This window comes from Dasypus novemcinctus, chromosome X, assembly GCF_030445035.2.
Source record: "Dasypus novemcinctus isolate mDasNov1 chromosome X, mDasNov1.1.hap2, whole genome shotgun sequence".
Taxonomy (NCBI): domain Eukaryota; kingdom Metazoa; phylum Chordata; class Mammalia; order Cingulata; family Dasypodidae; genus Dasypus; species Dasypus novemcinctus.
In genome coordinates, this window is record NC_080704.1 from 303,464 (window position 1) to 330,240 (window position 26,777).

A 26,777-nucleotide genomic window follows, 5' to 3' on the forward strand; every position below is an offset into this window, starting at 1 on the left:
CATGCTCAGTCGGCCAGCCTCTCGACCGCTCCGGGCGGGCACGCATCGCGCATGCTCAGCCGGCCAGCCTCCCGGCGGCTCCCGGGGAGCACGCACTGCGCATGCCCAGCCGACCAGCCTCCCGGCCGCTTCCGGCGGGCACGCACCGCGCATGCTCATGCCCCCGCGGCCCTAAGGCCTCGCCGCCGGGGACCCGAAGGGCGGCAAAGCCTCGGGGATCGCCCCAGCACCCCGGCCCCACCGACGCCCCCGGCCGAGGCCCTGGGACGCCGTGCGCGGCCTCCGGAGGCGGCGGCGTGCGTGTCGCCGCTATGACGCCACGGGCGTGGTGACGCGCAACGCCGGCGACCTCGTTCGGGGGCGCGGCCGGCGCGCCCGTTTTGAAGCGCCCGGAGCCGGCGCGGGCCTGGCGGGCCTGGCGGGCCCGTCCCGCCCCCTCGTCCGCCCGCGCCGCCGGAGCCCGGGAGCGGCCCGCGGGGAAGGCGCGGCCATGCCGCCCGGCAAGGTGCTGCAGCCGGTGCTGAAGATGAAGGTGGACGAGCTGTTCCTGTGCTGGCTCAGCGAGTCGAGCACGCAGGCCATGCTCCGCGACTGCCTGCGGGCGGTGCGCGCGGCCGGCGGCGCCGGCCTGGCCGGAGGGGACGCGGGGCGGCCCGGGCCCGCGGCGGCCGCGGCCCCCGCCCCCAGGCTCGCCGTGCTGCAGAAGCTGGCGGCGCCCGCCGCCCCGCTGAGCCCGGCGCCCGCGCTGCCCCTGGGGGCCGCGCCCAGCCCGAGGAGCGGGCAGCACGCCCGAGGAGCGCGGAGGTCCGCGGGGACCCGAGGAGTAAGTCACCCTTCCTTCTGCCGACACCGCCGCACGTCGCTCGCGCCGCTGGCCCCACGCGTGGCTCGGTGTGGACGAGGCCGGAGGGAGGCTGCCAGGCGTGGCCAGGTGCCACCAGGTAGTCTCTGCCCGCCCCCCGAGAGCCCTGAATACCGAAAAGCTTACCGTTCGTGGGCTCGGGCCCGAGGTGGTCGTAATTTTAGTTTGTTTAGAGTTTTCCAGGTTGATTCTTGTTCCTCGATCTTCAGCAGTTTCTTCTGGGCTTAACTGACAGTAGAGGTTTCTCCTTGACTTCTTTGGTGGTAAATCAGCAGCAGTTAGAGCTGGACAGCAGTGGTTTTGGAAAAACATAGACACGAAAGGTGCTGTCGTGTTACTCTACGCTGTGTCAGGTACAGTAATTTAAATGTTGCCTCCGGATGGTATAGAAGAGTGTATGTTCTGTGCACATTGTCTGAAGCCTGAAAGCTGAAGGCTGCTCTTCTGGCTTGTTTGTAATATGGAAACGTTGTCAGTTGATGTCTGCCCACGTCAACATTAAGCGTTCAGCGCGTCACCACGTGGTGTTTACATGGTCTCCAGCCAAAGTTTGCCTACTGCTGAGGGGCAAGGGAGACCTCTTCGGTTTTAATTTATTGGTGACTGCCTGACATGATCTAGAACATTTTCTAGAGAATGAGTCTCCCCGGAGAATGAGATCTGAAGGAGAATGCAAAGCTGCCAGCAGCTTTCTCCACATGTCTTAAGTTCTCCAGATGTGTGCAGAAAAAGACCTGCTGGGCCCACAGGAACTGAGGGCCTGTAACAGTTTGATATAGTTACGAATTCCAATAATACATATTGGATTGTGTTTATAATCTGATCTGTTATTGGGCATGATTGAGTTTTGATTAGGGCTCGAATTGGGCCACATCCTTAGGGCATTGAGTCCTCACCCCTTGGTGGGTGGGGACTCACAGATAAAAGGCATGGCAGAGGACAGAGTTGAGAGTTTTCTGATGTTGGATTCTTAATGTTGGAGTTTAATTCTGAAGACATAAGCTGGAGCCCTGGGAAGTCAGCGTGCAGAAGAAAGAGAAGCCAGCCCCAGGAAGGAAGGAACCTTGATCCCCAAGAGAAGAGCAAACCTTAGGAACGTAGGAACCCAGGAAGCCTGAACTCTCGCAGACGTCGGCAGCCATCTTGCTCCAAATAGACTGTGGTGAGGGAAGGAACTTATGCTTTATGGCCTGGTATCTGTAAGCTTCTACCCCAAATATATACCCTTTATAAAAACCAACCAATTCCTGGTATTTTGCATCAGCACCCCTTTGACTGGCTAATACAGGGCCCCACCACCTGCCTCTTCACTCCTGGCCCAACGTACTTTGCTGCTCAAGTGCAGAACCTTAGCACCTTAGGAAGTCTTAGCGAAGTCCCTTATTTTATTGGTGAAAGGATACGTGAGGAGGACCAGGTCTCGGAAAGCTTACTCTAGGAATGGCTTTTCCCCCTCCCCCCCCCGTGATATTCCTCCTAATGGGGATTAGTAATAATTTAGTGACCTGTCCACTCCATCGTTAAACAGCTCTCAGTGACAGGAAATCAGACTCCAGTTGAAGGTAAATTTTGACGGTGACTTCATATGCAGAGGGTTGCTCTGCGTTGCAAAGGCAAAGAATATGTATTATGCAAAGCAGGCAGTAACCCTCAAAAGAATAGAAATGAAGTTCCATCGGTGTTCCAAGTAGAGAGTGATCATTTCCAAGGGTGTACTTGGAGGGAAAATGGTGGAGGAAGTGAGCCATGGGCTGGGGCTTGGGGACTGCCTTGAATTGGAGTGGGAAGAAGGGAGGCCGTTCCAGGAAAGGAAAATGAGCAGAGGTAGAGATGGGGCTGCTAGCCCCTGTGACTAGAGCAGGCCAGTGGCCTGAGGTGCAGGGAGATGAGCCAGGGCCGGTGGTATGAGGGCTGGATTGAATTCCGGGCTGAGGACTCTCTTACCTGCTCTGTGGCTGATTATCGTCATCGGTGGCTCCTGAAGGGACCAGGAACCTGGCGGGAATAGTGTCTCAGCACGAGTTTAGGCTGCCGTGGACTAGTGTGGGAGGTACCCCGGTGCTTGATGTGATGACGCTTGAGCCACGTTAGTAGTGGAGGGAACAGCGTCAAGATGGAAGTGGGGAGAGCGGATGGGGCTCAAGTGATCAGGCCTCCGCCTACCATATGGGAGGACCCGAGTTCAATCCCTGGGGCCCCCTGGTGAAAAAGATGAAGAGAAAGCGTGCCTGCGCAGTGAGCCCGTGCCCGTGCGGTGAGCTGAGTGCCCGCGTGAGTGCCTGCACGGTGAGCCAGTGCCCGCGCAAGCGAGTCACGCAGCAAGATGGTGATGCGAGAAGAGAGAGACAAGGGGAGAGTCAAAGTGAAGCACAGCAGAGACCAGGAACTGAGGTGGAGCAGTTGACAAGGAACGTCTCTCCACAGCAGAGGTCCCCAGGATCGAATCCCAGTGAATCCCAGAAGAGAAAAATGAGAAGAAAAGACAAAAAGAGAAATAGATACAGAAGATCACACAGCGAATGGACACAGACAGCAAAAGCAACTGGGCAGGGGCAGGGAAATTAAATAAATACATCTTTTAAAAAATTAAAAAAGGTGGAAGTGGAGTTGTCGAGAAAGACAAAGGGCAGCCATTGTCCTCGTCTCCCCCAGCCTAGCCCCTGGACCCGCATCATTGCTTAGGCTGCCCGAGCACAGCAGCCGTTTTGCTCCAAGCCCCTCCTGCTGCAGGGATTCACCCTGCTGTGTCCTCTGCCCGGCAGTCGTCCCTGGCCGTCCCCAGGCCCCGCTTCCCACCTCCTGGGCTCGTGTCCCACCGATGCCTTCCCTCCTCCATCCTGGCCATTCCTGGCCGTTCTCTGTCCCCGTCACTGCTTCATCTTTCTCGTCCCACCGGTCACATCTCACATGAAGTGCATTTTACATCTGTATTTTCTCGTTCCCTCTCTCCCCTACTGAAGTATAAGCTCCGTTAGCCGAGGTGTTCTGTCTGTGCATCCCCCGCTCTGCCCTGGTGCCCAGGACACAGTAAGGCTCAGCAGCGCCAGCCATTGGATGAAAGCACGCTCGGGGTTCATTCAGGCTTAATAATAAACAGCTCCTGCTCTAAGTGCACCTGTGCTGAGTCTGACAAACGTGTGAACCTGGTGAGGCACCGCCCCCGTCAGGGTGCAGAGCCCCCCCAGGTTTCCTGCATGCCCTTTGCCCTTGTCCCTGTGGAATCACCAGTCTGCTCTCTGTCACCATGGGTGACATTCGTTTTCTGGAATTTCACAGAACTGGGGCCCCATGGCTTCTTCCGTTCATGTTGGAGATGTGGCCCCGTGGCCACATGCATCAGGAGGTGACCCCAGCTTGCTGCTGTGTGGGTGTCGGCGTACGGGCTTACTGTATCTTGCTTTCCATCCAAGTGCCAGGCGGCCTTCACGCTGCTGCCATCTCTGTATCCCAGATAAAGCTGCTGTGCCCGTTTGTGATAGGGCCTGTGCGGACATGTTTTGTCTCTCTAGGACTGGAATGTTTATCAGCACCAATGAGAATCTTGGTGCAAGTAAGAGGTGAAATTCTTGAAGTGTTTGATAACCATTCAAAGATGAGCGCTCCCTTGTCTTTCTCGACACCTGCAGTGGTGAAGTTTCTCATGAGTGTGTGGAGAGGTCATGAGTCCAAGCAAGCCTCCCCTACCAGGGACGGTAGTCACGAAGAAATGCTCTCTCTGCAGCCTGCACCTGCCCTTGAGCTCTGCCACTTCATAGCTGACCTGGATGTGCTGGCCACAGGACACACCTGCCCGGCAGGACATACCTGTCTGAGGCGATGCACCTGCCCAAGGGGACACACCTGCCCAAGGGAACACACCTGCCCACCAAGACACACCTGCCTAAGGGGACACACCTGACCAATGGGACACACCTGCCCAAGGGGACACACCTGACCAGCAGGACACACCTACCCAAGGGGACACACCTGACCAGTAGGATGTCCCCGTCTGGAGCGGCCCCCTCCCCTCCACCTACCTGCCATGCCCTGGGCTCTGCCCTCAGGCACTAGGAGCACCATCCCCCAGCAGCCCCCAGGTGAGCTGCAGGGCCGGCTGCACGCCCGGTGGCCAGGCCCCTCTCCCACAGCTGGGTTGGTGGGCCTGGCAGCCCACGGGCTCCCCTCTGCTGGGGCTGTCGTCCAGGGGCATGCTGGAAGAGGCTTACCCAGAGAAGCCGGTCTGGAGCCCCCCACCCCATCTGCTGTCCACTGATCTGGGAGCCCTGGTTTAGGGGCTCGGAGCCCGCCCACTTCACCTGTCCTGAGAGCTGGCCGTCAGTGTAGCTAGTTGCCTTTATTGGAAAGAAAAGTAAACATGTCGTGTCTTGATGACCCGAAGTGGTTTTGTGACTTGGATCCTGGCCCCCCGTTTCAGAGATGGCCCTGTGTCCCTGAGAAAGGCACCCCGAGCTGTAAAGTGGGCAAGGGGCTTATGTACATTTTTAAAGATGTGCTCGTACCTCATGGGCACAGGAAGGACTTCCAGTGACAAGTTTTCTAAAAGGGAAGGTGGGAGAAGAGCCTTTCCACTCTTTGCACCAGGGAAAGTTACTGTTCGATTTGTACTACCTTTCAGAGGCGAGGTTGGGGAGTGCAGGGTGGGCTCCCAACAGCACGTGGCCCAGACCACACTCCACCCGCCCTCCCCACAGCCCCCAGTGGGCTTCCAGGAGCCAGGCGAGGCTGCCCACCCCAGACCGGCCCCTCCATCTGCTTCTTGCACCTCCCAGGTGGCTTCCGTCCACCCAGGAGCCTGTCTGTCGGGGTGAGAAGAGGCATCTGAGCGGCGTCTCGAGAGGGGGCTTCTCTGTCTGTCTGTCCATGGAGCCTGTCTGTCTGGGTGAGGGAGGCGTCTGAGCAGGGTCTCGAGAAAGGGATTCTGTCCGTCTGTCCATGGAGCCCGTCTGTCTGGGTGAGGGAGGCGTCTGAGTGGGGTCTTGAGAGGGGGCTTCTGTCCGTCTGTCCAGGGAGCCCTTCTGGATGAGAGGAGACATCTGAGAGGGGGCTTCTGTCTGTCTGTCCAGGGAGCCTGATTTTCTGGGTGAGAGGAGGCGTCTGGGCAGGGTCTCATGAAGGGTCTTCTGTCTGTCTGTCCGTGGAACCCGTCTGTCTGGGTGAAGGAGGCGTCTGAACCCGGTCTTGAGAAGGGGCTGTGTCCATCTGTCCTTGGAGCCTGTCTGTCTGGGTGAGAGGAGCCGTCTGAGTGGGGCCTTGGAAGGAAGGTGCCATCTGTTCTCTCTCATCCAGGCTGAAGAAATTACGCCACAAAGACCGAGGTTGGGGTGTGTTCCCAGAGAGCACGCTGGGGTCAGCAGCGCCCCAGGTCTGTCAGCCTGCGGGAGGGCCCCCCGAGCAGGGCTGGGGTCAGCAGCGGCCCAGGTCCCGTCAGCCTGCGGGAGGGCCCCCCGGGCAGGGCAGGTGTCAGCAGCACCCCAGGTCCTGTCAGCCTGTGGGAGGGTCCCCTGAGCAGGGCTGGGGTCAGCAGCGCCCCAGGTCCTGTCCGCCTGCAGGAGGGCCCCCCGGGCAGGGCTGTCTACTTGAGAGAAACCGGCAGAGTTGCCTCCCCTTGGCCCCGCCGCCGAGCCCTGCTGAGGTGGCAGTGTTGTCCTTAACAGTTGGCACACTGTGTGTGTTTTGTTTTTTGTCAATAACTCAAGCTTCGTTGCGGGAAGGACTCGGTATGGATCGTGCTGTGAGGTTTAACACTGAAGGACCCATCTTGGAAGCAGTCTGAGATGCTGCAGGGGCCCACCCGGCGTGTGCGTTGGTAACCCCTGCACATCCACAGTCCACCTGTGACCTGGCCCGTGGCGCTCACACCGACTGCAGGCTGGAGGGGGGAAACAGCTGGCCTCCCCAGGCCCAGGGCTCCACGCTCCCAGAACTGAACTGGCGTTTCAGCTCGTCCCAGGGGCTGCAGCTCCAGGGCCCCAAGGGCCGGGCAGCAGGAGCCAGTGTGTCCAGAACGCAAGGCCGGTGAGCGGCGCGGGCCGCAGGGCCCCCACGGCCAGGACTGCTGTGGGACCCGCCGCGGGACCCGACTCACCCTCCCAGACCCCAGGTTGTTGCCCTTGCCCCGAGAGGATGGGGAAGTGCAGGCGAGGGTCCCCTGTGCGTGTGCAGCCGGCGTCCTGCCTTCTCCCCACGTGCGTCTGTCTGTGCTCTAGGATGTGCGTCCCTGAACCGGCCCTTCTCGGCTCGGTGGCATCACATGGGCGTTTGCTCGGCAGTAGCTGTCGTGGGACTGAAATACTGGCTTCGGCAAGAGGAAATAAAAGTGCATAAGGCTTGCAGACTTCAGCACCTTCTGAGATGCCAGTGTTCCTTCTTTTTTTTTTTTTTATTGATTTTGTAAAACTATTACATTAAAAAAATATGAGGTCCCATTCGGCCCACCACCCCCACCGCACCCCTACCCCCCCAGTGTTCCTTCTTAAACTGACCTCCTGTCTTAAGTAACCTAGTCCAGTTTTGAGGATCTCTGTACCTTCAAAGACTGAGATAAAAATTCAGTGTGTGTCACACTAAGAAGAGCTCTTGAGGACAGATGTTCTTATGGAAGTGGAATTAAGCCAGCACCAGTGCTTCCCATCTGGGCTAGGGGTGGGGAGGTTTTATCGTTTTATCCCCAGTGTATACCTGGCTGTGTAACACACCCTTTTCATTTGTTGGGGGGGGGGGGATGATGGGAGCTGTTGGCAGCCAGTGGGGAGAGCCCAGAGGTACGGGACGGATATCTTGCACCGCCCTGCCAGGGCGCCTCTACCAGGGGTGCAGGGTGTCCCGCACGGCCCCACGGCCCCGCAGGGTGCCTCTACCAGGGGTACAGGGTGTCCCACACAGCCTAGCAGGGCGACTCTACCAGGGGTGCAGGGCGTCCCACACAGCCCAGCAGGGCTACTCTACCAGGGGTGTGGGGCGTCCCGCACGGCCCCGCAGGACACCTCTACCAGGGGTGCAGGGCGTCCTGCACGGCCCTGCAGGGCACCTCTACCAGGGGTGCAGGGCGTCCCACACAGCCCAGCAGGGCTACTCTACCAGGGGTGTGGGGCGTCCCGCACGGCCCCACAGGGCACCTCTACCAGGGGTGCAGGGCGTCCCGCATGGCCCTGCAGGGCGCCTCTACCAGGGGTGCAGGGCGTCCCGCACGGCCCTGCAGGGTGCCTCTACCAGGGGTGCGGGGCGTCCCGCACGGCCCCACGGCCCCACAGGGCACCTCTACCAGGGGTGCAGGGCATCCCGCACGGCCCCACAGGGCACCTCTACCAGGGGTGCAGGGCGTCCCACACAGCCCAGCAGGGTGACTCTACCAGGGGTGTGGGGCGTCCCGCACGGCCCCACAGGGCGCCTCTACCAGGGGTGCGGGGCATCCTGCACGGCCCCACGGCCCCACAGGGCACCTCTACCAGGGGTGCAGGGCGTCCCGCACAGCCCCACGGCCCCACAGGGCACCTCTACCAGGGGTGCAGGGCGTCCCACACAGCCCAGCAGGGCTACTCTACCAGGGGTGTGGGGCGTCCCGCACGGCCCCACAGGGCGCCTCTACCAGGGGTGCGGGGCATCCCGCACGGCCCCACGGCCCCACAGGGCACCTCTACCAGGGGTGCAGGGCGTCCCGCACAGCCCCACGGCCCCACAGGGCACCTCTACCAGGGGTGCAGGGCGTCCCACACAGCCCAGCAGGGCTACTCTACCAGGGGTGTGGGGCGTCCCGCACGGCCCCACAGGGCGCCTCTACCAGGGGTGCGGGGCATCCCGCACGGCCCCACGGCCCCACAGGGCACCTCTACCAGGGGTGCAGGGCGTCCCGCACAGCCCCACGGCCCCACAGGGCACCTCTACCAGGGGTGCAGGGCGTCCCACACAGCCCAGCAGGGCTACTCTACCAGGGGTGTGGGGCGTCCCGCACGGCCCCACGGCCCCACAGGGCGCCTCTACCAGGGGTGCAGGGCGTCCCACACAGCCCAGCAGGGCTACTCTACCAGGGGTGTGGGGCGTCCCGCACGGCCCCACGGCCCCACAGGGCACCTCTACCAGGGGTGCAGGGCGTCCCGCACGGCCCTGCAGGGCGCCTCTACCAGGGGTGTGGGGCGTCCCGCACGGCCCCACGGCCCCACAGGGCACCTCTACCAGGGGTGCAGGGCGTCCCACACAGCCCAGCAGGGCTACTCTACCAGGGGTGTGGGGCGTCCCGCACGGCCCCACGGCCCCACAGGGCGCCTCTACCAGGGGTGCAGGGCGTCCCACACAGCCCAGCAGGGCTACTCTACCAGGGGTGTGGGGCGTCCCGCACGGCCCCACGGCCCCACAGGGCACCTCTACCAGGGGTGCAGGGCGTCCCGCACGGCCCTGCAGGGTGCCTCTACCAGGGGTGCAGGGCGTCCCACACAGCCCAGCAGGGTGACTCTACCAGGGGTGCGGGGCATCCCACACGGCCCCACGACCCGGCAGGGCGCCTCTCCCAGGGGTGTGGGGTGTCCCGCACGGCCCGGCAGGGCATCTCTGCCCAGGGGGCCGTTCAAGGAGGGTAAGCCCATGCTACACGCGTCTGCCCCGGGGCTTCCATGTGGACCCTGTGTTCACAGCTGGCCTGCCCTGTGGACTTGCACGTGGGCTCCGTGTTCACACCTGGACCTGCCTAGTGCGCGTCCACGTGGACTCTGTGTCCAGAACTGGGCCTTCCCCGTGACTTCACACGTGGACCCTGTCTTCATACCTGGACCTGCCCCGTGGGCTTCCACGTGGACCCTGTGTCCAGAGCTGGACCTTCCCTGTGGCCTTGCACGTGGCCCCTGTGTCCAGAGGTGGCCTGCCCCGGGGGCTTCATGTGGCCCCTGTGATCACAGCTGGCCTGCCCCGGGGGCTCCACGTGGGCCCTGTGATCACAGCTGGCCTGCCCCGGGGGCTCCACGTGGGCCCTGGACAGCTCCTGGGCACTGTACCCTAACCTTCTTCGCGTCCCAGTGTGGGGTCTGATGGGATCTGAAAAACAGTGTTAAGAGCCTCGATGTTGGGAGCCCAGGTTTGGGGTCATTTTCCTATTTCTTGGATTTCCTGTCTTACTAAGTGTGCTTTTAGGTTTAGATGATTAGAGAAGCGTTTCCTCACAGGTAAGTATTTTCCCGCCAAGCCTTTTAGATTTATGGTATTCCAGAAGAACATTTCTTTCTCCACAGAGCAGTTTTTATTCTGAAGCACCTCTGTTTGAGCAAATTCATACTGAATTAGAGGAGGATGAGCAATGAGATTTTTTGAATGTTCTGAGTGGCAGTCTCCTGGGCACATTGAGCCGCGGACGCCTTGGGCCCTCGTGTGCCCTCCGTCCCGTGTCTTGGGGGAGGTGAGGGGCGCTGGCCTGAGGGCAGTTCAGAGGCTGCGCTGCCTCACCCAGGCCTCGCCCCGCCGCCGTGAGGGTTCCTTGGCCTGCGTGGCTCTTCTTTGCGGTCCGCCATCCTCTGCTCTGAGCTCTCCAGGGGGCTGTGCCTTCGTGGCTTCTCTGCCGCCTGCAGGCACTTGGTGAAAGGAGAGAGGAGCCCACCTCCAGAGGAGGCAGGCAGGCTGGGAGCACGTGGCAGAGGCGAGGGGTGTGCAGGGGTGGGGCTCCTGGACGGACCCTGCCTGTTGGTGGGTGGCTGCCCGAGCCACCAGCACCTGGCTCCAGGACCACGCAGGGGGAGCCAAGACGGGACTGGGGGGCCTGAGGAGGGGCTGGAGGGAGCCGGGGAGGGGCAAGACTGCTGGGGAGGCCGAGACAGGGCTGTGGGGAGCCAGGGAGGGGGCTGAGGAGGAGCTGAGGGGAGCCAGATAGGCTGAGACATGGCTGGGGAGGCCGAGGAGGGGCTGGGGTGAGCCTGGGGGGCTGAGGAGCTGGTGGGAGCTTGGGGGGCTGAAGAGGAGGTGGGGGGAGCCGGGGGGAGTGGGAGGGACTGAGGAGGAGCTGGGGGCAGCTGGGGGAAACTGGGGAGGGGCCTGGGAGGGGCTGAGGAAGAGCTGGGGGGAGCTGGGGGGGGCTAGGAGGAGCTGGGGACAGCTGGGGGGATGGGGGGGGAGCCAGAGTAGGCTGCAGGGTTCCTAGGCAGGGCTGGGGGGGGTGGGCCGAGGAGGGGCTTGAAGGGGTTAAGGAGGGGCTGGGGAAGCCAGGCGGGACTGGAGGGGGCTGAGGTGGGGCTGGGGGTCCTCAGGCAGGGCAGAGGGTGAGCCGAGGTGGAGCTGGGGTCCTGTGGGGGGCAGAGGCCCTCCCTGACCAGGCCAGCTGTCAAGGACCCCAGAACACATGCTGGTGCAAGCATGGTCCTTAATTAAAGGTGAAGGCCTTGCGGCTTACCAGGGCTCTCCTGCCATCCCACGCCTGCTGCTGCTGCTGCTGCTGCTGCTGCTGCGGGCTGCCTCCTGGGAGCCTGCTGAGCCTGCGCCCTCAGGCACGGCTCTTGGGCCTGCCCTGTGGGCACCCCCCTGTGCCCCGCCCCCCCCGTGGGCCCCCGCCCTGTGGCCTGGCAGGCAGGGCCCAGTTGGGGCCATCCCTGCACCTGGAGACGTGGCTGCTGCTCAGGCGCCTCGGCTTGAGGCCGCCCCTGCCGCTGTGCCTGAGTCCAGCACTCGTGGTAGTGCTGACCGAGGGCCGTTGGGAGCATGCAGGCAGCCTCGGGACTGCTCTGAAGGAACTGGGTTGCCCCCGGAGCAGCCCGTGTGGTCAGCAGCTCCCACTTCCTTCCGGGACACACGTCCACGGCAGCCGTGTCAGGAGGACTGACGTAAGCACAGCAGCACACAGTGGTCTGAGCATTCCACGACGCCCACCGGTTGTGAACGCGTTCCCGTTGCTGAGCAGAATTCCGTGGCTCAGCCCGCGGCTTGTCTGCCTCGGGAGACCATGGCTGCGGGGGCCGCGTGCAGGCTGGGGTCTCCTGCCTCACAGTGTGGGTCTCCACAAGGACCTCCACACGCGTCCCCGCACGCATCTCCCCGGGCAGGTCCTTGGTGGTCGAGCGTTGGCCTCTCTCTCGGGTGGACACCTCAGCTGGAACTCCTGGATTGACAGTGAGCGTGTGTTTAACGTTTCCAGAGTGGCTGTTCCCTCGTCGTCCCGTTGAGACCCACAAACGCGGGCTGACGGTTCGGTCGTCTGCATCCTTGGCCACAGCCATTCTGGTGGTGCGACGCGGTGCTGGACCGGGGCTGTTTGACGTCGAGCATCTCCGTGGGTTTTTGCTGCATTTTGTTTTTTGTGTGTTTTTTGTTCTTGGTAAAGTTCAGTTCAGATCTTTTACCCCTGCTTTTCGTTGGGTTTCTGGTCTTGTTCCTGAGTGAGTTCTTTATGCACACAGGATACAACTCCTTTACCGGACTTGTGATTGGCAAGATTTCTTACCACAGCTTCTTCTACTCGCTGCTGTCTTTTGAAGCACAAGCTTTTTAAAATTTGACAAGGACCAGTTTATCCCTTTTTATTGTACATCTGCACAAGTACTATCCATAATCTAAAAACCTTAGCCAGTCCCAAGAAGAAAAGAAGCTTCTCCTGGGTCCGTAGGTTCAGCTCCTGCCTTAGCCCGTGGTCAGTTTCACGTTCGTTTTCTGTGTGGTCTGAGGTCAGCTTCTAGGTTTGGCATTTGGACGCCCAGTTGTTTCCACACCGTTTTACGCAAAGGCCGTTCGTTCCCTGTTGAGTTGTCTCAGTGCCTTGTCTGAATCAGCTGGAGCTCGGCGCTCTTGTGCACGGCACCACCGCTGTGACGGGTGGAAATCAGTCCTCCATCCCTTTCTTCAAGCCTGGTAGGCTTGGCCACGCCTTTGGCCTTCCCGTGGACGGTTTGGACTCCTCCGTTCTGACGTGAAGAGCCTGTTGAGGTTTTAGAGCGTCCTGGGGAGACTTGCCTCCACCATAGCACAGGCTCCAATTCCCCTTCTCAGGTGGGAAAGCTTATGGTGTGGAGGCTGAGGGGCGGGTGAGGCTGGAGGGGGAGCGGGGCCAGCGGCCCCCCGGATCAGCATCCAGTCCTGCTTGTTCCTGTGGCCTCCGCCTCCCCACAGTCTCTCCCAGGGCTCATGGCTCCCTGCACGCTCGCCTCCTGTGCTCGCTCCCTGCTCTCCCCACACACTCCCTGCTCTCCCCACACACTCCCTGCTCTCGCCCCGCTCTCTCCACACTGTCTCCCTGCACTCTCCCCATTCCCTCCCTGCTCTCCCTGTGCTCTCCCCACTCTCTCCCTGCTCTCTCCCCGATCTCCCTGCTCCCTCCGTGCTCTCCCCACACACTCCTTGCACACTCCTTGCACACCCCCTGCTCTCTCCCTGCACTCTGTGCTCTCCCCACTGTCTCCCCTTTCTTTTTTTAAAAAAGATTTATTTATTTATTTATTTATTTATTTATTTATTTATTTATTTCTCTCCCCTCCCCCCCACCCCCGTTGTCTGTTCTCTGTGTCTGTTTGCTGCATCTTTGTCGTCTTTGTTGGCTTCTGTTGTCAGCCGCACGGGAATCTGTGTTTCTTTTTGTTGCGTCATCCAGGCTGCACTTTCTTTCACGCTGGGCGGCTCTCCTTATGGAGCGCACTCCTTGCGCATGGGGCTCCCCTACGCGGGGGACACCCCTTCGTGGCAGGGCACTCCTTGCGTGCATCGGCACTGCACATGGGCCAGCTGCACACGGGTCAAGGAGGCCCGGGGTTTGAACCGTGGACCTCCCATGTGGTAGACGGACGCCCTAACCACTGGGCCAAGTCCGCCACCTGTTTCCCCCTGGCCCCTCTGCTCTCTCCCTGCTCTCCCCCTGTGCTCTCCCTGCACACTCCTTGCACACTCCCTGCTCTCCCCCGCACACTACTCGCTCTCTCCTCGCTCTCCCCACTTGCTCCCTGCTCTCCCCCTACACACTACCTGCACTCTCTGTGCTCTCCCCACTCTCCCCGTTCTCCCCTGCCCTCCCTGCTCTCCCTGCACACTCCCTGTTCTCTTCTGCTCTCCCCCTGCTCTCTCCGTGCTCTCCCCACTCTCTCTCCCCCTTCTCTCCCTGCTGTCTCTATGCTCTCTCCCCACTCTCTCCCTGTGCCTCCTTGCACACTCGCTGCTCTCCCCCTGCACACTCCCTGCTCTCTTCCCGCTCTCCCCTGCTCTCCCTGCCTTCTGCATTCTCCCGTTCTCCCCGTGTGCTCCCTGCATGCTGGAACGGTCCCTGCACCACGCGCCTCACAGAAAACCCCACGTGGCGGCCGCCTCGCTTCCTGTAAGGGAGGTTTTCCTCCCAGCTCCGTCCCAGGCACCCATCTTTGCACGGTATTTATTTCAGGTGTCAGGGCAGGGGTCCAGCCCAGGGCCTTGCCCGTGGGAAGCCTGTGCTCCAGCGCTGAGCCACAGGGGCTTCACGTGCACACACACACACACATCACACGTTCCCGCCTCTGAGCTCCCGTTCCTCACGGCAGGAGGAGCACGGTGCCAACAGCTTCGCGCTCAATCCAGCCTGTCTCCATCGCCCGGTGCCTCCTTGTCTTAAACGTCACCCCAAACGTAAAGCGGCACGACAGCTGCGGTTCTGAGTGTCTTCCCAGCTCTTGAAGAGAACCTTTGAGCTGCACTAGCTGCTCAGCGTGTGCTCCGCTGGTGGGGGGTGCTGGGCGCGCGAGGACGACCGCGCTGTGGCCTCGGGGAGCCGCTGCTGGACGCCAAGCCGGCGGCCTTCCTGGACATGGTCGGCGCGGCCCTCGGAGTGCGCCGGCCCAGGGGCCGCGGGCTGGCACCCCAGCTCTCCTTCTCGGCCGACCTGGCTTCTTTTGAGGAAGCGTTTGTTCTCCCTTCCAGGTGTTTAAGCCGCGCAGCTCCACTGGGTGGTCTCCGCCTCCCTCTTTGTGGTGGGGGGCTGTCGGAGGGCCCACGCCGTGGGGATTGCTGCGCGGAGCTCACCAGGTGACACCGGCACAGGGCCGGGCCCCGGGCGTGGCCAGTGCTCCCTTCGGCAGGAAGAGCAGGTTCCAGACCCAAGTGGCCCTCTGCCAGCTGCCCCTGGGGCCCCTCCTGGGGCTGGGGCTGGTCCCTGGGGCCGGGGCAGCGCCTGGGGCTGTTCTGTGGGGCCAGGGCTGCTGCATGGGGCTGGGGTTGCTCCATGGGGCCCAGGCTGCTCCTGGGGCTGCTCCTGGAGCTGGAGCTACTCCTGGGGCTGCTCCCGAGGTTCTCATGGGGCTACTCCATGGAACCTGGGCTGCTCCATGGGGCCCAGGCTGCTGCATGGAGTCGAGGCTGCTCCTGGGGCTGCTCCATGAGGCTGGGGCTGCTCCTGGGGCTGCTCCATGGGGCCTGGGCTGCTCCATGGGTCCCAGGCTGCTCCGTGGAGTCGAGGCTACTCCTGGGGCTGCTCCATGGGGCCGGGGCTGCTCCATGGACCTGGGCTGCTCCATGGGACCCGGGCTGCTCCATGGGACCCGGGCTGCTCCATGGAGTTGAGGCTGCTCCTGGGGCTGCTCCATGGAGTCAAGGCTGCTCCTGGGACTGCTCCATGAGGCTGGGGCTGCTCCATGGGGCCTGAGCTGCTCCGTGGGGCCGGGGCTGCTCCCGGTGCCGGGGCCGCCCTGCAGGGCTGGTTGTGGGCCCCTCCCCACCCTCCCTGGCAGCCTGTGGAATGCGCGCCGCCCCGGCCCCGCAGCCTGTGCAGCCTGTGGAATGCGCCCCAGTGCCCGCCAGCTGGCTGCCGCCCGCCCAGGCCCCTCCCGCCGGCAGCTGCCGCCCGCCCGCTCCGCCGGCCCCAGCCCGCCCATGAGAGCCGCCAGCATGAGGCTCCGGGAGCTCTCCCTGCGGCAGGACCCCGACCTGCGGAAGGAGCTGGCCCTGCTGGCCCGGGGCTGCGACTTCGTGCTACCCTCGCGGTTCAAGAAGAGGCTGAAGGCCTTCCGGCAGGTGCAGGTGCGTAGCGGGCCTGGGGGCCGGGGCCCTAGTGCCGGACGGGACGGCCTGCCGTTGTGACCTCGCGCTGCCCACCTGCGGGCGCCAGGAGCCCGGGCCGGGCCGGGCACGGCGTGTACCCGGGGGCTTCGCGCTGCCCCCAGCCATCTTCCCTCGTGGGACGCCGGGGAAGGGCTAGCGCGTCCTCAGCAGAGCGGCCAGCACTTGCTTCCCGCTGGCTTCAGCTGCGCGTCTCTGTGCAGGCGGAGTGGGGCGAGGAGTCGTGCGGGTCTCTCTCGGAGGTTGTCTGCTGAGGCTGCAGGGTCCGCTGGTGAGGAGTGCGGGGAAGGGGCCGCCAGCCCTGCTTGAGGCTTTCCCGAGAGGGCGCTCAGCCACAGCCGCCTTCCAGGGGCTTCCCGCTCGGGCCTCGGGGCCCTGCCTCCGGGTATACCCCGCGCAGGTGCTCCAGCACTGAGCCTGGGTGCTGCCTGGCTGGGCCAGCCGAGAAAGCAGCTCCAGGGGACCCGAGCAAGCTCAGGCCTCCCCACGTCCTCCAGCTGGCCTGCTCGTCGCAGCCCATCTTGTCCTTAACTCGCCCTTTGCAGCTTAGGCTGTGGGATCAGAAGGACGCGGGGAGGAAAGGGCGGCTGCACGGCTGGCAGGGCAGGGAGGGCCGGTCAGGGGTGGACTGGACAGGGCAGGGCAGGGGTGGACTGAGCAGAGCCGGGCAGGGCAGGGAGGGCCGGGCAGGGGTGGACTGGACAGGGCAGGGCAGGGGTGGACTGGGCAGAGCCGGGCAGGGCAGGGAGGGCCGGGCAGGGGTGGACTGGGCAGAGCCGGGCAGGGCAGGGAGGGCCGGGCAGGGGTGGACTGGGCAGAGCTGGGCAGGGCAGGGAGGGCTGGGCAAGGGTGGACTAGCCAGGGGTGGACTGGCCAGAACCAGGCCGGGCAGGGGTGGACTGCCCAGAGCCGGGCTGGGCAGGGAGGGCCGGGCAGGGGTGGACTGCCCAGAGCCGGGCAGGGCAGGGAGGGCCGGGCAGGGGCAGACTGGCCAGGACCGGGCAGGGCAGGGAGGGCCGGACAGGGGTGGACTCTGCAGAGCTGGGCAGGGCAGGGAGAGCTGGGCAGGGCAGGGAGGGCCAGGCAGAGGTGGATGGGGCAGAGCAAGGCAGGGCTGCAGAGGGCCAGGCAGGGCTGGGCAGGGCCGGCAGGGGTGAACTGGGCAGGCCTGAGCAGGGAGGGCCGGCAGAGCTGGGATGGACAGAGACAGGCAGGGCAGGGAGGGACAAGCAAGCGTGGACTGGGCAGAGCTGGGTAGGTTAGGGAAGGCAGGACTGCAGAGGACTGGGCAGAGCCAAAGAGGGCTAGACATGGGTGCACCAGGCAGAGCTGGGCAGGATAGGGAGGGCTGGGCAGGGCAGGGCTGCAGAGGGCCAGGCAGGGGTGGACTGAGCAGAGCCGGACAGGGCAGGGAAGGGAGGGCTGGCAGACCTGGGATGGACAGAGATGGTCCGGCAGGGCAGGGAGGGACAGGCAGGGGTGGACTGGGCAGAGCCCAGCAGGGACGGCAAGGGCAGACTGGGCAGAGCGGGCAGGGCAGGGTAGCACAGGGAGGGCTGGGATGGACAGACGGGTGGGCAGGGAGGCCTGGGTAGAGTGGGCAGGGGCCCCGCTTACCCTGGTGAGGACGCTGCATCCATGTTTCAGGGCGACTGCAGTGTTGGACACTTGCATTTTTGGAAATTTTGTCATGTGGTGCCCAAAAAATCTAATTGAACCAGATTATGGTATTTTGAAAATAGTAAAAGGCCCTAGTCTATTTTAATTGGATTTTCTTTACGTTTCCATATTCAGAACTTTTTGCTCTCTGATCTGTCTTCCAATTTTTGCTTTCCTGCAGGAAAAGCAAAATCAGTTGGTTCCTTGTGTTTAAGAGGCATATCCTTAAAATTAGCTTAGAGATATTAAAAGTGGAATTAGTCTGTACGATGCACCTCATTTTGGACAGCGGGCAAACGCACTGCTGGTAGTTGATGCTTGTCCTACATGGTGGGCTGGAGGTGGGTAAATGCAGAGCCCCCTGCTTCTCCGCAGTGGAGCTCCTCGTGTGGATGTCGGGGTGCGCACTGCCCTGAGGGCTTCCCAGCACCGGCAGGACCCCTCTTTGAAAATCCAGGAGTTGTCCTACCAGCGCCACTTTGTGGGAGACACAAGGCATGAATTGTGACGGCGCGGCAGCTCCCACAGGAAACGCCTTCCCACGCCGTGTCCGCAGCGAGAGCATTCATCGTCAGCAGCATGTGCTCCCCGGGGTCGCAGGGGAACCGGGCCTCGGGACCTCCGCGGGCCCCCGGCTGGGCCTGGGAGTGCACCTGGGGGGACAACCCCCCCACTCCCCCACCCCCGCGTCCTGGGCTTGCGGCCTCAGGGCGGGCATTGTGCGAGGGAGGGGCCTTCGTGGAGGAGGCCCCCCACCAGACACGACTGGGGGCGGGGGGGCGGCACGCCCACCTCCTGGCTGTCCACCCTCAGCCTGACCCGTGGGCCTTGGCAGGTGTCGCCCTCAGTCTGCCCTGGGGCCAAATCCAAGCCGCGCGGCCATTTGCTGCCTTTACCCCTTCTAGAGCCGCCCTCCTGGAGGGAATGCCAGTGCGGTTGGCCTGCGAAGGTGCAGCAGCCCCGGGCCCTGCAGCGGGGCGGCCATGGGCGCCGGGACTGAGCGCGCAGGGGCGGGGTGTGTGAGGGCGGGGTCTGGGCCCGTGGACCCTGCCCGCTGCTCCCTGCCCCCCGCCGACCTTTGTATCTTTGCTGGTCGTCGCCGTCTCCAGAGCCGCCACCGTTCCCATGCGCTCCGAATTGCTGCGGTTGTCCCCTGCGCTCTCGCATCTGCGCCCGGGCATGTCGCAGGCCTTCGGCGCTCTGAGGACCCCCAGCATGTTGGGCGGCCCTCTGAGGACCCCCAGCACGTCGGGCGGTTTTCGGAGCCTTGTCTGCCGGCCCTGGACCAGCCCCGGGCGGCGTGCGCAGGAGGTCTCAGGCCCGCCCTGCTCACAGCCCTGATGGCGCCCCGCGGCCTGCACCGGTCAGCGGGGAGCCCAGGCCGGTGTCTGCCCCGACCGCCCTCCCGCCTCTGCGCTTCGCGACCTGCCCTGCCCGAGCGAGCGGTCTGAGGCCCGCACGCCGGCCTGAGTCCACGGAACGCGGTGTTGATCCCACTGACACGCGCTCCGCTTCATGCCCTCCTCCTAAGTCCAGCGTCTTCCGGGCATCCCAGGCTCTGTCGGTGCGCACTCGACTATCATGCACGCTCGTCTGTCAGTGCCTGCATGGCAAGTGCACGCTTGCCTGTCAGTACCTGAGCAGTGTGTGCATACTCACCTGTCAGTACATGCTCGACTGTCGTGCACACTCATCTGTCAGTGCCTGTGCAGCAGGTGCACACTCATTGGTGCATGCACGTGCCAGTGCTGGTGCAGTGTTGCACACTTGTCTGTCGGTGCACCCTCATGTGTTGGTGCTTTGCAGCAAGTGCACATTCATCAGTTGGTGCACACTCATCTGATCGTACATGCTTGTCTCAATGCCCGCGCAGGTGCACACTCGTGTCGGTGCACGCTTGTCAGTGCCTGAGCAGTGTGTGCATGCTCATCTGTTGGTACACACTCGACTGTCGATGCACACTTGTCAGTGCACACTCATGTGTTGTGCCTGTGCAGCAGGTGCACACATCTGTTGGTTGACACTCGTCTGTTCATACACGCTCACCTCAGTGCTCGTCTGTCGGTGCACACACAGCAGGCGCACGCTCATCTGTTGGTGCCTGCACGGCAGGTTCATGGTCGTCTGTCGGTGCCTGGGCAGTGTGTGCCCACTCAGTGCTCACTCAGTTGTCAGTGCACACGTCTCTTGATACAGTATCTGTGCAGCAGGTGCACACATTGGTGCACATTTGCCTGTAGGTGCCTGGGCAGTGTGTGCACACTTGTCTGTCAGTGCACACATTTGTCAGTGTCCATGCAGCAGGTGCACAGTCATCTGTTCGTGCACACTTATCTTCATACACGTTCATCTCATTGCCTGTGCGGCAGGGGCACGTTCGTCTGTCGGTGCACACACAGCAGGCACACGCTTGTCAGACGCACACTTATCTGTCAGTGCACTCTCATCTGTTGGTGCCCACACAGGAGGTACACCTGTCAGTGTCTGAGCAGTGTGTGCATGCTCAGGTGTCAGTGCACGCTTGGTAGTGTACACGTGACAGGTGCATGTGTGTCAGTACAGATGTGACAAGTGCATGCTCGTATGTCAGTGCCTCCATGGCAGGTGTACACTTGTCATTGCCTGCACAGCAGGTGCTCAGTTGTCTCTCAGTGCGTGCTTGTCTGTTGCACACTCGTCTGTCGGTTCCTGCACAGCTGGTGCATGCTTCTCTGTTGCTGCACACTCGTCTGTCAGTTTCCGCGCAGCTGGTGAATGCTTGTCTGTTGGTGCATACACGGCAGGCAGATGCTTATCTGTCGGTGTACTCTGTTGGTGCCCGTGTGGCAGGTGCACACTCATCTGTCAGTGCATGCTTGTCTCGTTGCACACGACAGTTATACGCTCATGTGTCGGTATACGTGACAGGTGCACACTCATGCCGGTGCCCATGGCAGGTGCACACTTGTCTGTCAGTGCCCATGCAACAGGTGCAGGCTCATCTGTGGGTGCACACTCGTCTGTACACACTCATCTGTCAGTGCCCAGTCATGTCAGTTCACACTCATCTGTCGGGGCACTGTTGGTGCCCGTGTGGCAGGTGCACACTCATCTGTCAGTGCATGCTTGTCTCGTTGCACACGACGGGTATACGCTCATGTGTCGGTACACATGACAGGTGCACACTCATGCCAGTGCCCGTGTGGCAGGTGCACACTTGTCTGTGGGTGCACACTCATCCGTCAGTGCCTGTGCAGCAGGTGCACACTCATCTGTCAGTGCCTGAGCAGTGTATGCATGCTCCTTTGTCAGTGCATGCTTGTCTGTCAGTGTACATGACAGGTGTATACTCATAATGTTGGTACACATGTGACACATGCACACTCGTGTGTTGGTGCCTGCATAGCAGGTGCACGCTTGTCAGTGCCTGCACAGCAGGTACACACTCATCTGTCGGTGCATGCTCGTCTGTCAGTGCCCGCACAGCAGGTGCATGCTCCTCTTTCAGTGCCTGTGCTTTGGTGCCCACTTGTCAGTGCCCACTTGTCTGGCGGTGTCTGTGTGGCAGGTGCACACTCGTCCTTCGGTGCCTGCACGTCTGTGCCCCTGACGACACTTTGTGCAGAGCTGGGCAGAGTCCTGGCTGTGCTCAGTCCAGGATGCAGGGCCCTGGCCTCCCAGCCTGGGCGCGGCAGCCCCAGTGGTTCCGCTCGTGCGTGCCCCCTGCCTGTGTGTGTCCTCTAGCCAGAGCACCAGCTAGGTCTCTGGACCTCAGAGCACCAGCTCCCTGGAGCTTGGAGACCTGGGAGCGCCTCTGTGTGCTCTATCCCCGCCGCCAGGCCAGGCCTCCCACTGCCAGGACGACGCTCAGGCCTGCAGGAGGGGCCTGCCCTGCCCCACCCGCAGCCCCCCTGACTCCAGTCGGTGGCCCAGGGGTCCCCTGCAGTGCTGCACACCTGCCCTCCTCCACTGCACAGTCAAGGACGGTGCCAGGTACCGGGGCCACGTGAGCCCACTGCCCTCCACGAGCCCGCCCTGGGCTGCGCGTCCGTCCCTCCGTGAGCCCACCCTGGGCTGCACGTCCGTCCCTCCACGAGCCCATCCAGGACAGTGCATCTGTTCCTCCACATCCGTCTCTCTACGAGCCCACCCTGGGCTGCACATCCGTCCCTCCACGAGCCCACCCTGGGCTGCACGTCCGTCCCTCCACGAGCCCACCCTGGGCTGCACGTCCGTCCCTCCACGAGCCCACCCTGGGCTGCACGTCCATCCCTCCACGTCCATTCCTCCACGAGCCCACCCTGGGCTGTGTGTCCGCCCCTCCACGTGCCCACCCCCTGCGTCGGTCCCTGCACGTGCACATCTGTCCCTCCACGTCCGTCCCTCCACATGCCTATCCCAGGCTACACATCTGTCCCTTCACCACATTCATCCTGGGCCGAGCATTTGTCCTTTCACGTGCCGTCCCCCTGCGTCCATCCCTCTACCTGCCCATCCTGGGTTGCACCTCTGTCCCTCCACATCTATCCTTCTACGTGCCCATCTTGGGCGTGCATTTCCTTGCCATTTGGGGTGCCCCTTTGAAATCTAGGAGTCCTTGCTCCCCAGAGCCCTTGGCCCTGCATCTGCCACTCCATCTCCGGTTCCAGGCTTGCCCCGTACCACAGCCCTCGTGTTCCTGGAGCAAGGGCACAAAGAGCATGTGCGACTATTCACACAGAGAGCACATGTAACTGGTCACACAAAGGATATGTGTGACCGGCCATGCAAACAGCAGGTGCTTTGCCTGTGGCGTGTATCTGTGCCCTCAGTAATGAGCGTCCATCAAAACCGTGGTGTGTGCTTCATAGTACGGCACGTATGGGTGTGTTCTGTGAAAGTCCTGGTGTGCTCACCCGGCCGGTGCACATACCTGTGACTCTGGGGTTGCAAAGAGCCCATGCACCACCATCTCAAGCCTCTGCGGAAAGAGCCTCTGCACCATGGGCCGTGCGGGCCATGTAGCCTGGTGGCACCATGGGCCGTGCGGGCCATGTAGCCTGGTGGCAGGTGCTTGGTGAGGCGCACGCTCCATCTGTTTCACGGAGGACCAAAGGTGTGGCGATTTGGAAACGAACCCTTCATTTCAGTTGTTTTTGAGGCCTGAGCCCAGCTGTCGAGTTCCTCCTTGGCTGAACACGTTCGCCCTTGCTTATCTTTCCACTCCTGCTTCCTCACCTGACGGCGCTGAGGCCGGGAGCTCAGCCTGTGCCAGAGCCTTCCTTCTGAGCCGCGGAGCCCAGGGCCCGGCCTCATCTGCGCCGTGTGTGTGGGCAATAGCTGTGCGTGGGAGACAGCTCCCATCTGTGTCAGGAGGGTAGACGGAAGGGTGAGTGCTGTGCTGCATGGGCGGCTCTGTCACCCGCCGTGCCCTTGGCTGCATCTTGTCCGTCATGTCGTCCGTGTGCTTGGCTCCATCTTGTCCGTCTTATTGCCCCATGTATTTGGCTCTGTCTTGTTGTCCCCTGTGCGTGGCTCCGTCTTTCCTCCCGTGTGCTTGGCTCCGTCTTTCATCCTCCGTTTGCTTGGCTCCACCTCCCATGTACAGGCAGCTCAGCTGGCCCTTCCTGGCAGTGGGTCTGTCCACTTCCCAGCAAGCTTTGTCTGCTGAGGCCGTGCTGTACACTGCAATAAGGGCCTCACCTCCTGAGTCCGTTTCCCCAAGGGCGTCATCTCCATTGTCCGCCTTCCGAGGCCCTCATCTCCTGTGTCCTTCCCCCCACACAGAGCCTCATCTTTTTAGTCCATGCCCGCCCCCCCAGGGCCTCCTCTCTTCTGTCCATCCCTCCCCCCCCAGGGCCTCCTCTCCTGTGCCTACCCCCCACATACCTTTTGTCCTTCTCCAGGTGTTCACTACTATAAATCTTTTCTGCTTTCCACAGATCACATCCCACAGATTCTATATGCCGTTTTCATATTCCTTCAGTTCTGATTTCCCCTGACTTCTTTGACCCATGGATCATTTATATGTTGATCAGTTTTCAAATATTTGGGGACTTTTTAGAGACATTTCTGTTACGTGTTTCTATTTCAGTCCACTGTGGTTGCTCTGCATGGCTCGAATCCTTTTACCAGGACCTTTCTGTGGCCCCCACCGAGGCCAATCCTGGTGACGTTCCAGGTGCTCAGCCTTGCGGGGGCCGAGCCGGGTCGTCGTGCTGCTCGGCCGTGCAGAGTTGGGTTCGTGGGTTTCTCCACGTGGTCCCGTAGCTTGGGCCCCAGCACGAGCGACGCTTGGTGACTGCGCCCTGGGTCCAGAGGGGACACTGTGCCCCGAGGCCTGCGTGATGGGAGCGCAGACACCACGCTACCACACGCCTGCTTCTTTCGCGACGACGGCCCGTGCTTCAGCTTCCCGGACCTCTGGGAAGGGACACAGGAGCAGAAGTGCCCGTCTGCTCCGGGCGCCGTGCCTGTCTCGCTCTTCACTTCCGTATCGACCTGACCGGCCAGCACTTTGCTGACACTGCCCCTTTTCCTCTGAAGAGGCTGGAGGATGAGAAAATCACGTGTCTTTTACCCAGCATTACTGTTTTGGGCGTACGTGGGTGGTCAAAGAGACCCACATTGCAACTGAGAATATTTTCCTCCTGGAAGCCCCGACTCAACACTCCATCCAGCATGGTGCAGTCAGGAGCCCTTCCCTTACTGTGTCTACACACGTCAAACTCTGTGCCATGAGGAGCCCTTCCCTTTCTCGTCTACACACGTCTAACTCTGCTGTGAGGAGCCCTCCCCCTTCTCGTCTACACATGTCTAACTCTGTGCTGTGAGGAGCCCTTCCCTTTCTAGTCTACACACGGCTAACTCTGTGCCGTGAGGAGCCCTCCCCCTCTGGTCTACACACGTCTAACTCTGTGCCGTGAGGATCCCTCCCCCTTTGGTCTACACACGTCTAACTCTGTGCCGTGAGGGACCCTTCCTTTTCTCGTCTACACACGGCTAACTCTGTGATGTGCTGTGAGGCGCCCTCCCCTTCTCGTCTGCACACGTCTCACTCTGTGCCATGAGGAGCCCTCCTTCCTGGTGCCTGAGCACGTCTGACTTCACCGTTGCGTTTAACGGTGAGCTCTCTGGATATAACCCCCAAAGCTGGCCATTCTTAAAGGGCAGTGCCCTGCCTCTGTGTACTGCATTTTTCCGTGAGACATCTGTGCCTTCCTTATGTTGATACCTTTTGGGAATGTTTTACTACCTGACTCCTTTTAAGGTTTCCTCTTACCAGTGGTTTTTGGGTATTTGATGACGATGTTCTCTGGGAAGTTTTCTTTGTGTTTCTTCTATTTCAGGTTCCTCGGGCTTTGATCTTTGGGTTTCTGGTGTTGATTAAGTTTGGGAAAGTTTTGACCATTGTTTTTTATCCAGTGTTTTCTCCCCTTTTCCTCTTCTCAGAGATAGTGATAACCTGTGCCTTGAGCCGCTGATCATCGTCCCACAGCTGGCTGGCCCCCTTTCCATTAGTTGAAAAATGCCTTTTCCCTCTGGGCCTCCTCTTGGGTGGTTCCTGCACTGGACCCTCGTGCCCGCTGACCTCTTCCGTGGCACCTGCTTCCGTTGAGCCCTCCCAGGCACTGTTCCTGTGCCTGTTGTTCTTCCCTGGACGTTGGCCTTGAGCTTCGTGGCTCCTTCCTGGTCTGGCTCTTTGGAGCACAGGGAGCGTGGCTCAGGTGGCTGTCGGGTGTTCCCTGCTGGTTCCAGCATCTGTGACAGCCCCAGTCGGTTCCAAGTGAGCGATTCTCCTCCCTGTTCTGAGGTGTGCCCCAGCTGTTCAAGCCGGCTGCTACTCCGCTGTCTCTTTACCATGTGCGTCTATGCTTCCTGTCTTCCTGTGGACATTGGGGTGCTGTTTGCTCTTGGGGTGATTTGCTTCTAGGCCTGCAGTGGGAAGAGCTTGGAGGTACCTGTGGCCACACCTGTGCCCAGCCTGGATCCCTAACCACATCCCTCTAAACGCAGGGAACAGCCACGCTCAGTGGCCACGGTACGCTCGCTTACTCGCCCCATCCGTGATGCACGTCAAGTGTCCAAATTGCTAACCCCCGTCGCTGGAAAACAAACCTAATAGCTGCCTTCCAGTATTAGCTGAAACTACGTAGAGATAATAGGGTGGTGTGTGAAAACTCTGTATCGAGTGCATGGTTCTTCACTGTCAGCAGTCACTCGGCCTGAGTACCGCAAGCAGAGAGCCTGCGCCCTGTGGCTGCTGACTCCTGTCCTTCAGAACCGTCAGCCGCTGCATGTGGGGCGCTTTGTTACGCAGCAGAACCAGCTGATACGAGGAGTCCTCTCCTGTCACTCGCAGCAGGAAGTGCCTCGTTTGTTGACCGTGGTTGACCGTGGTTGACCGTGGTCCTCTGGTGACAGGAGGGTGCCGACTCTTCTTGGTGAACATGCTGAAGGACCCTGCACTCTCTGCTGAAAGGGTGGGTGCTCTGGTGTGCTCGTGCCTCGGAGGGCTGCTCAGGAGCGGGGCCGAGTCGTGTCCCCGTGGGGCAGCCCAGGGGGTGTGGACGGATTCCACCACCGCGTCCCTCGTCCCTGCTGCAGGACGACACGCGGCGTTTCCCCGGGCGCGGTGCGCAGTGGAGGGGCCATCTAGGAGGGGCAGTTCCCCGGATGAGTCGGGGGGGAGGGAGAGGAAACGCGGGTGTCCCCATGAGGCTGGGGAACCTAGAGGAGAGGAGGGGAACGGCACGTCCTGGCTGACGAGGGGGCGAGCAGTCGAGCCTGGAGAGGCTCCCACGGCCCTCCCCTGGCCCCGTTCCCATCCTCCATGGCTGCTCAGGCCCTAGGGGGAATCGGGAACAACTGGGGCCCACCCAGGGCCCCCGCAGGGCAGCGGGGCACACCTCACAGTGGGACCACGGGCCCGTGCCATGGACTCTGGGGGACGCCGACCACTGAGCCCTGGGGACCACCTGGAGAAAAGGGGTGTGGGGGCGTGGCCACGCAGAAGCCTGTTCCCACCTGCTCCCTGGGGGAGAGCATCTGATCATCCCAGAAGACGAAAGCAGATGCACCAGGTGCATGCTGGAGGGTGGGTGGGGGCTGAGATCACCCAGGTACACACCCTGGAGACTGAGTTCACCCAGGGACAGACCTGAAGGAGCTGAGTTCACCCAGGTGCAGACCTAGAGAGCCGAGTTCACCTGCAGGGACAGACCTGGAGAGCCGAGTTCACCTGCAGGTACAGCCCTGGAGGAGCTGAGTTCACCCAGGTAGACGTGGAGAGCCAAGTTCATCCAGGTGCAGACCTAGAGAGAGCCGA

The 26,777-nt window shown here is 61.8% G+C and overlaps 1 protein-coding gene across 1 annotated transcript in view; it reads left to right on the top strand.

Annotated features, from left to right (window-relative positions):
- The first annotated feature begins 300 nt into the window (after positions 1–300).
- Positions 301–26,777, top strand: part of LOC139438067 (serine/threonine-protein phosphatase 2A regulatory subunit B'' subunit beta-like) — a 55,855-nt gene continuing 29,378 nt past the window's right edge. The window contains 1 exon segment of the mRNA XM_071213209.1: positions 301–823. Coding sequence (XP_071069310.1) covers positions 491–823 — 333 coding nt within the window. The 5' untranslated portion in view covers positions 301–490.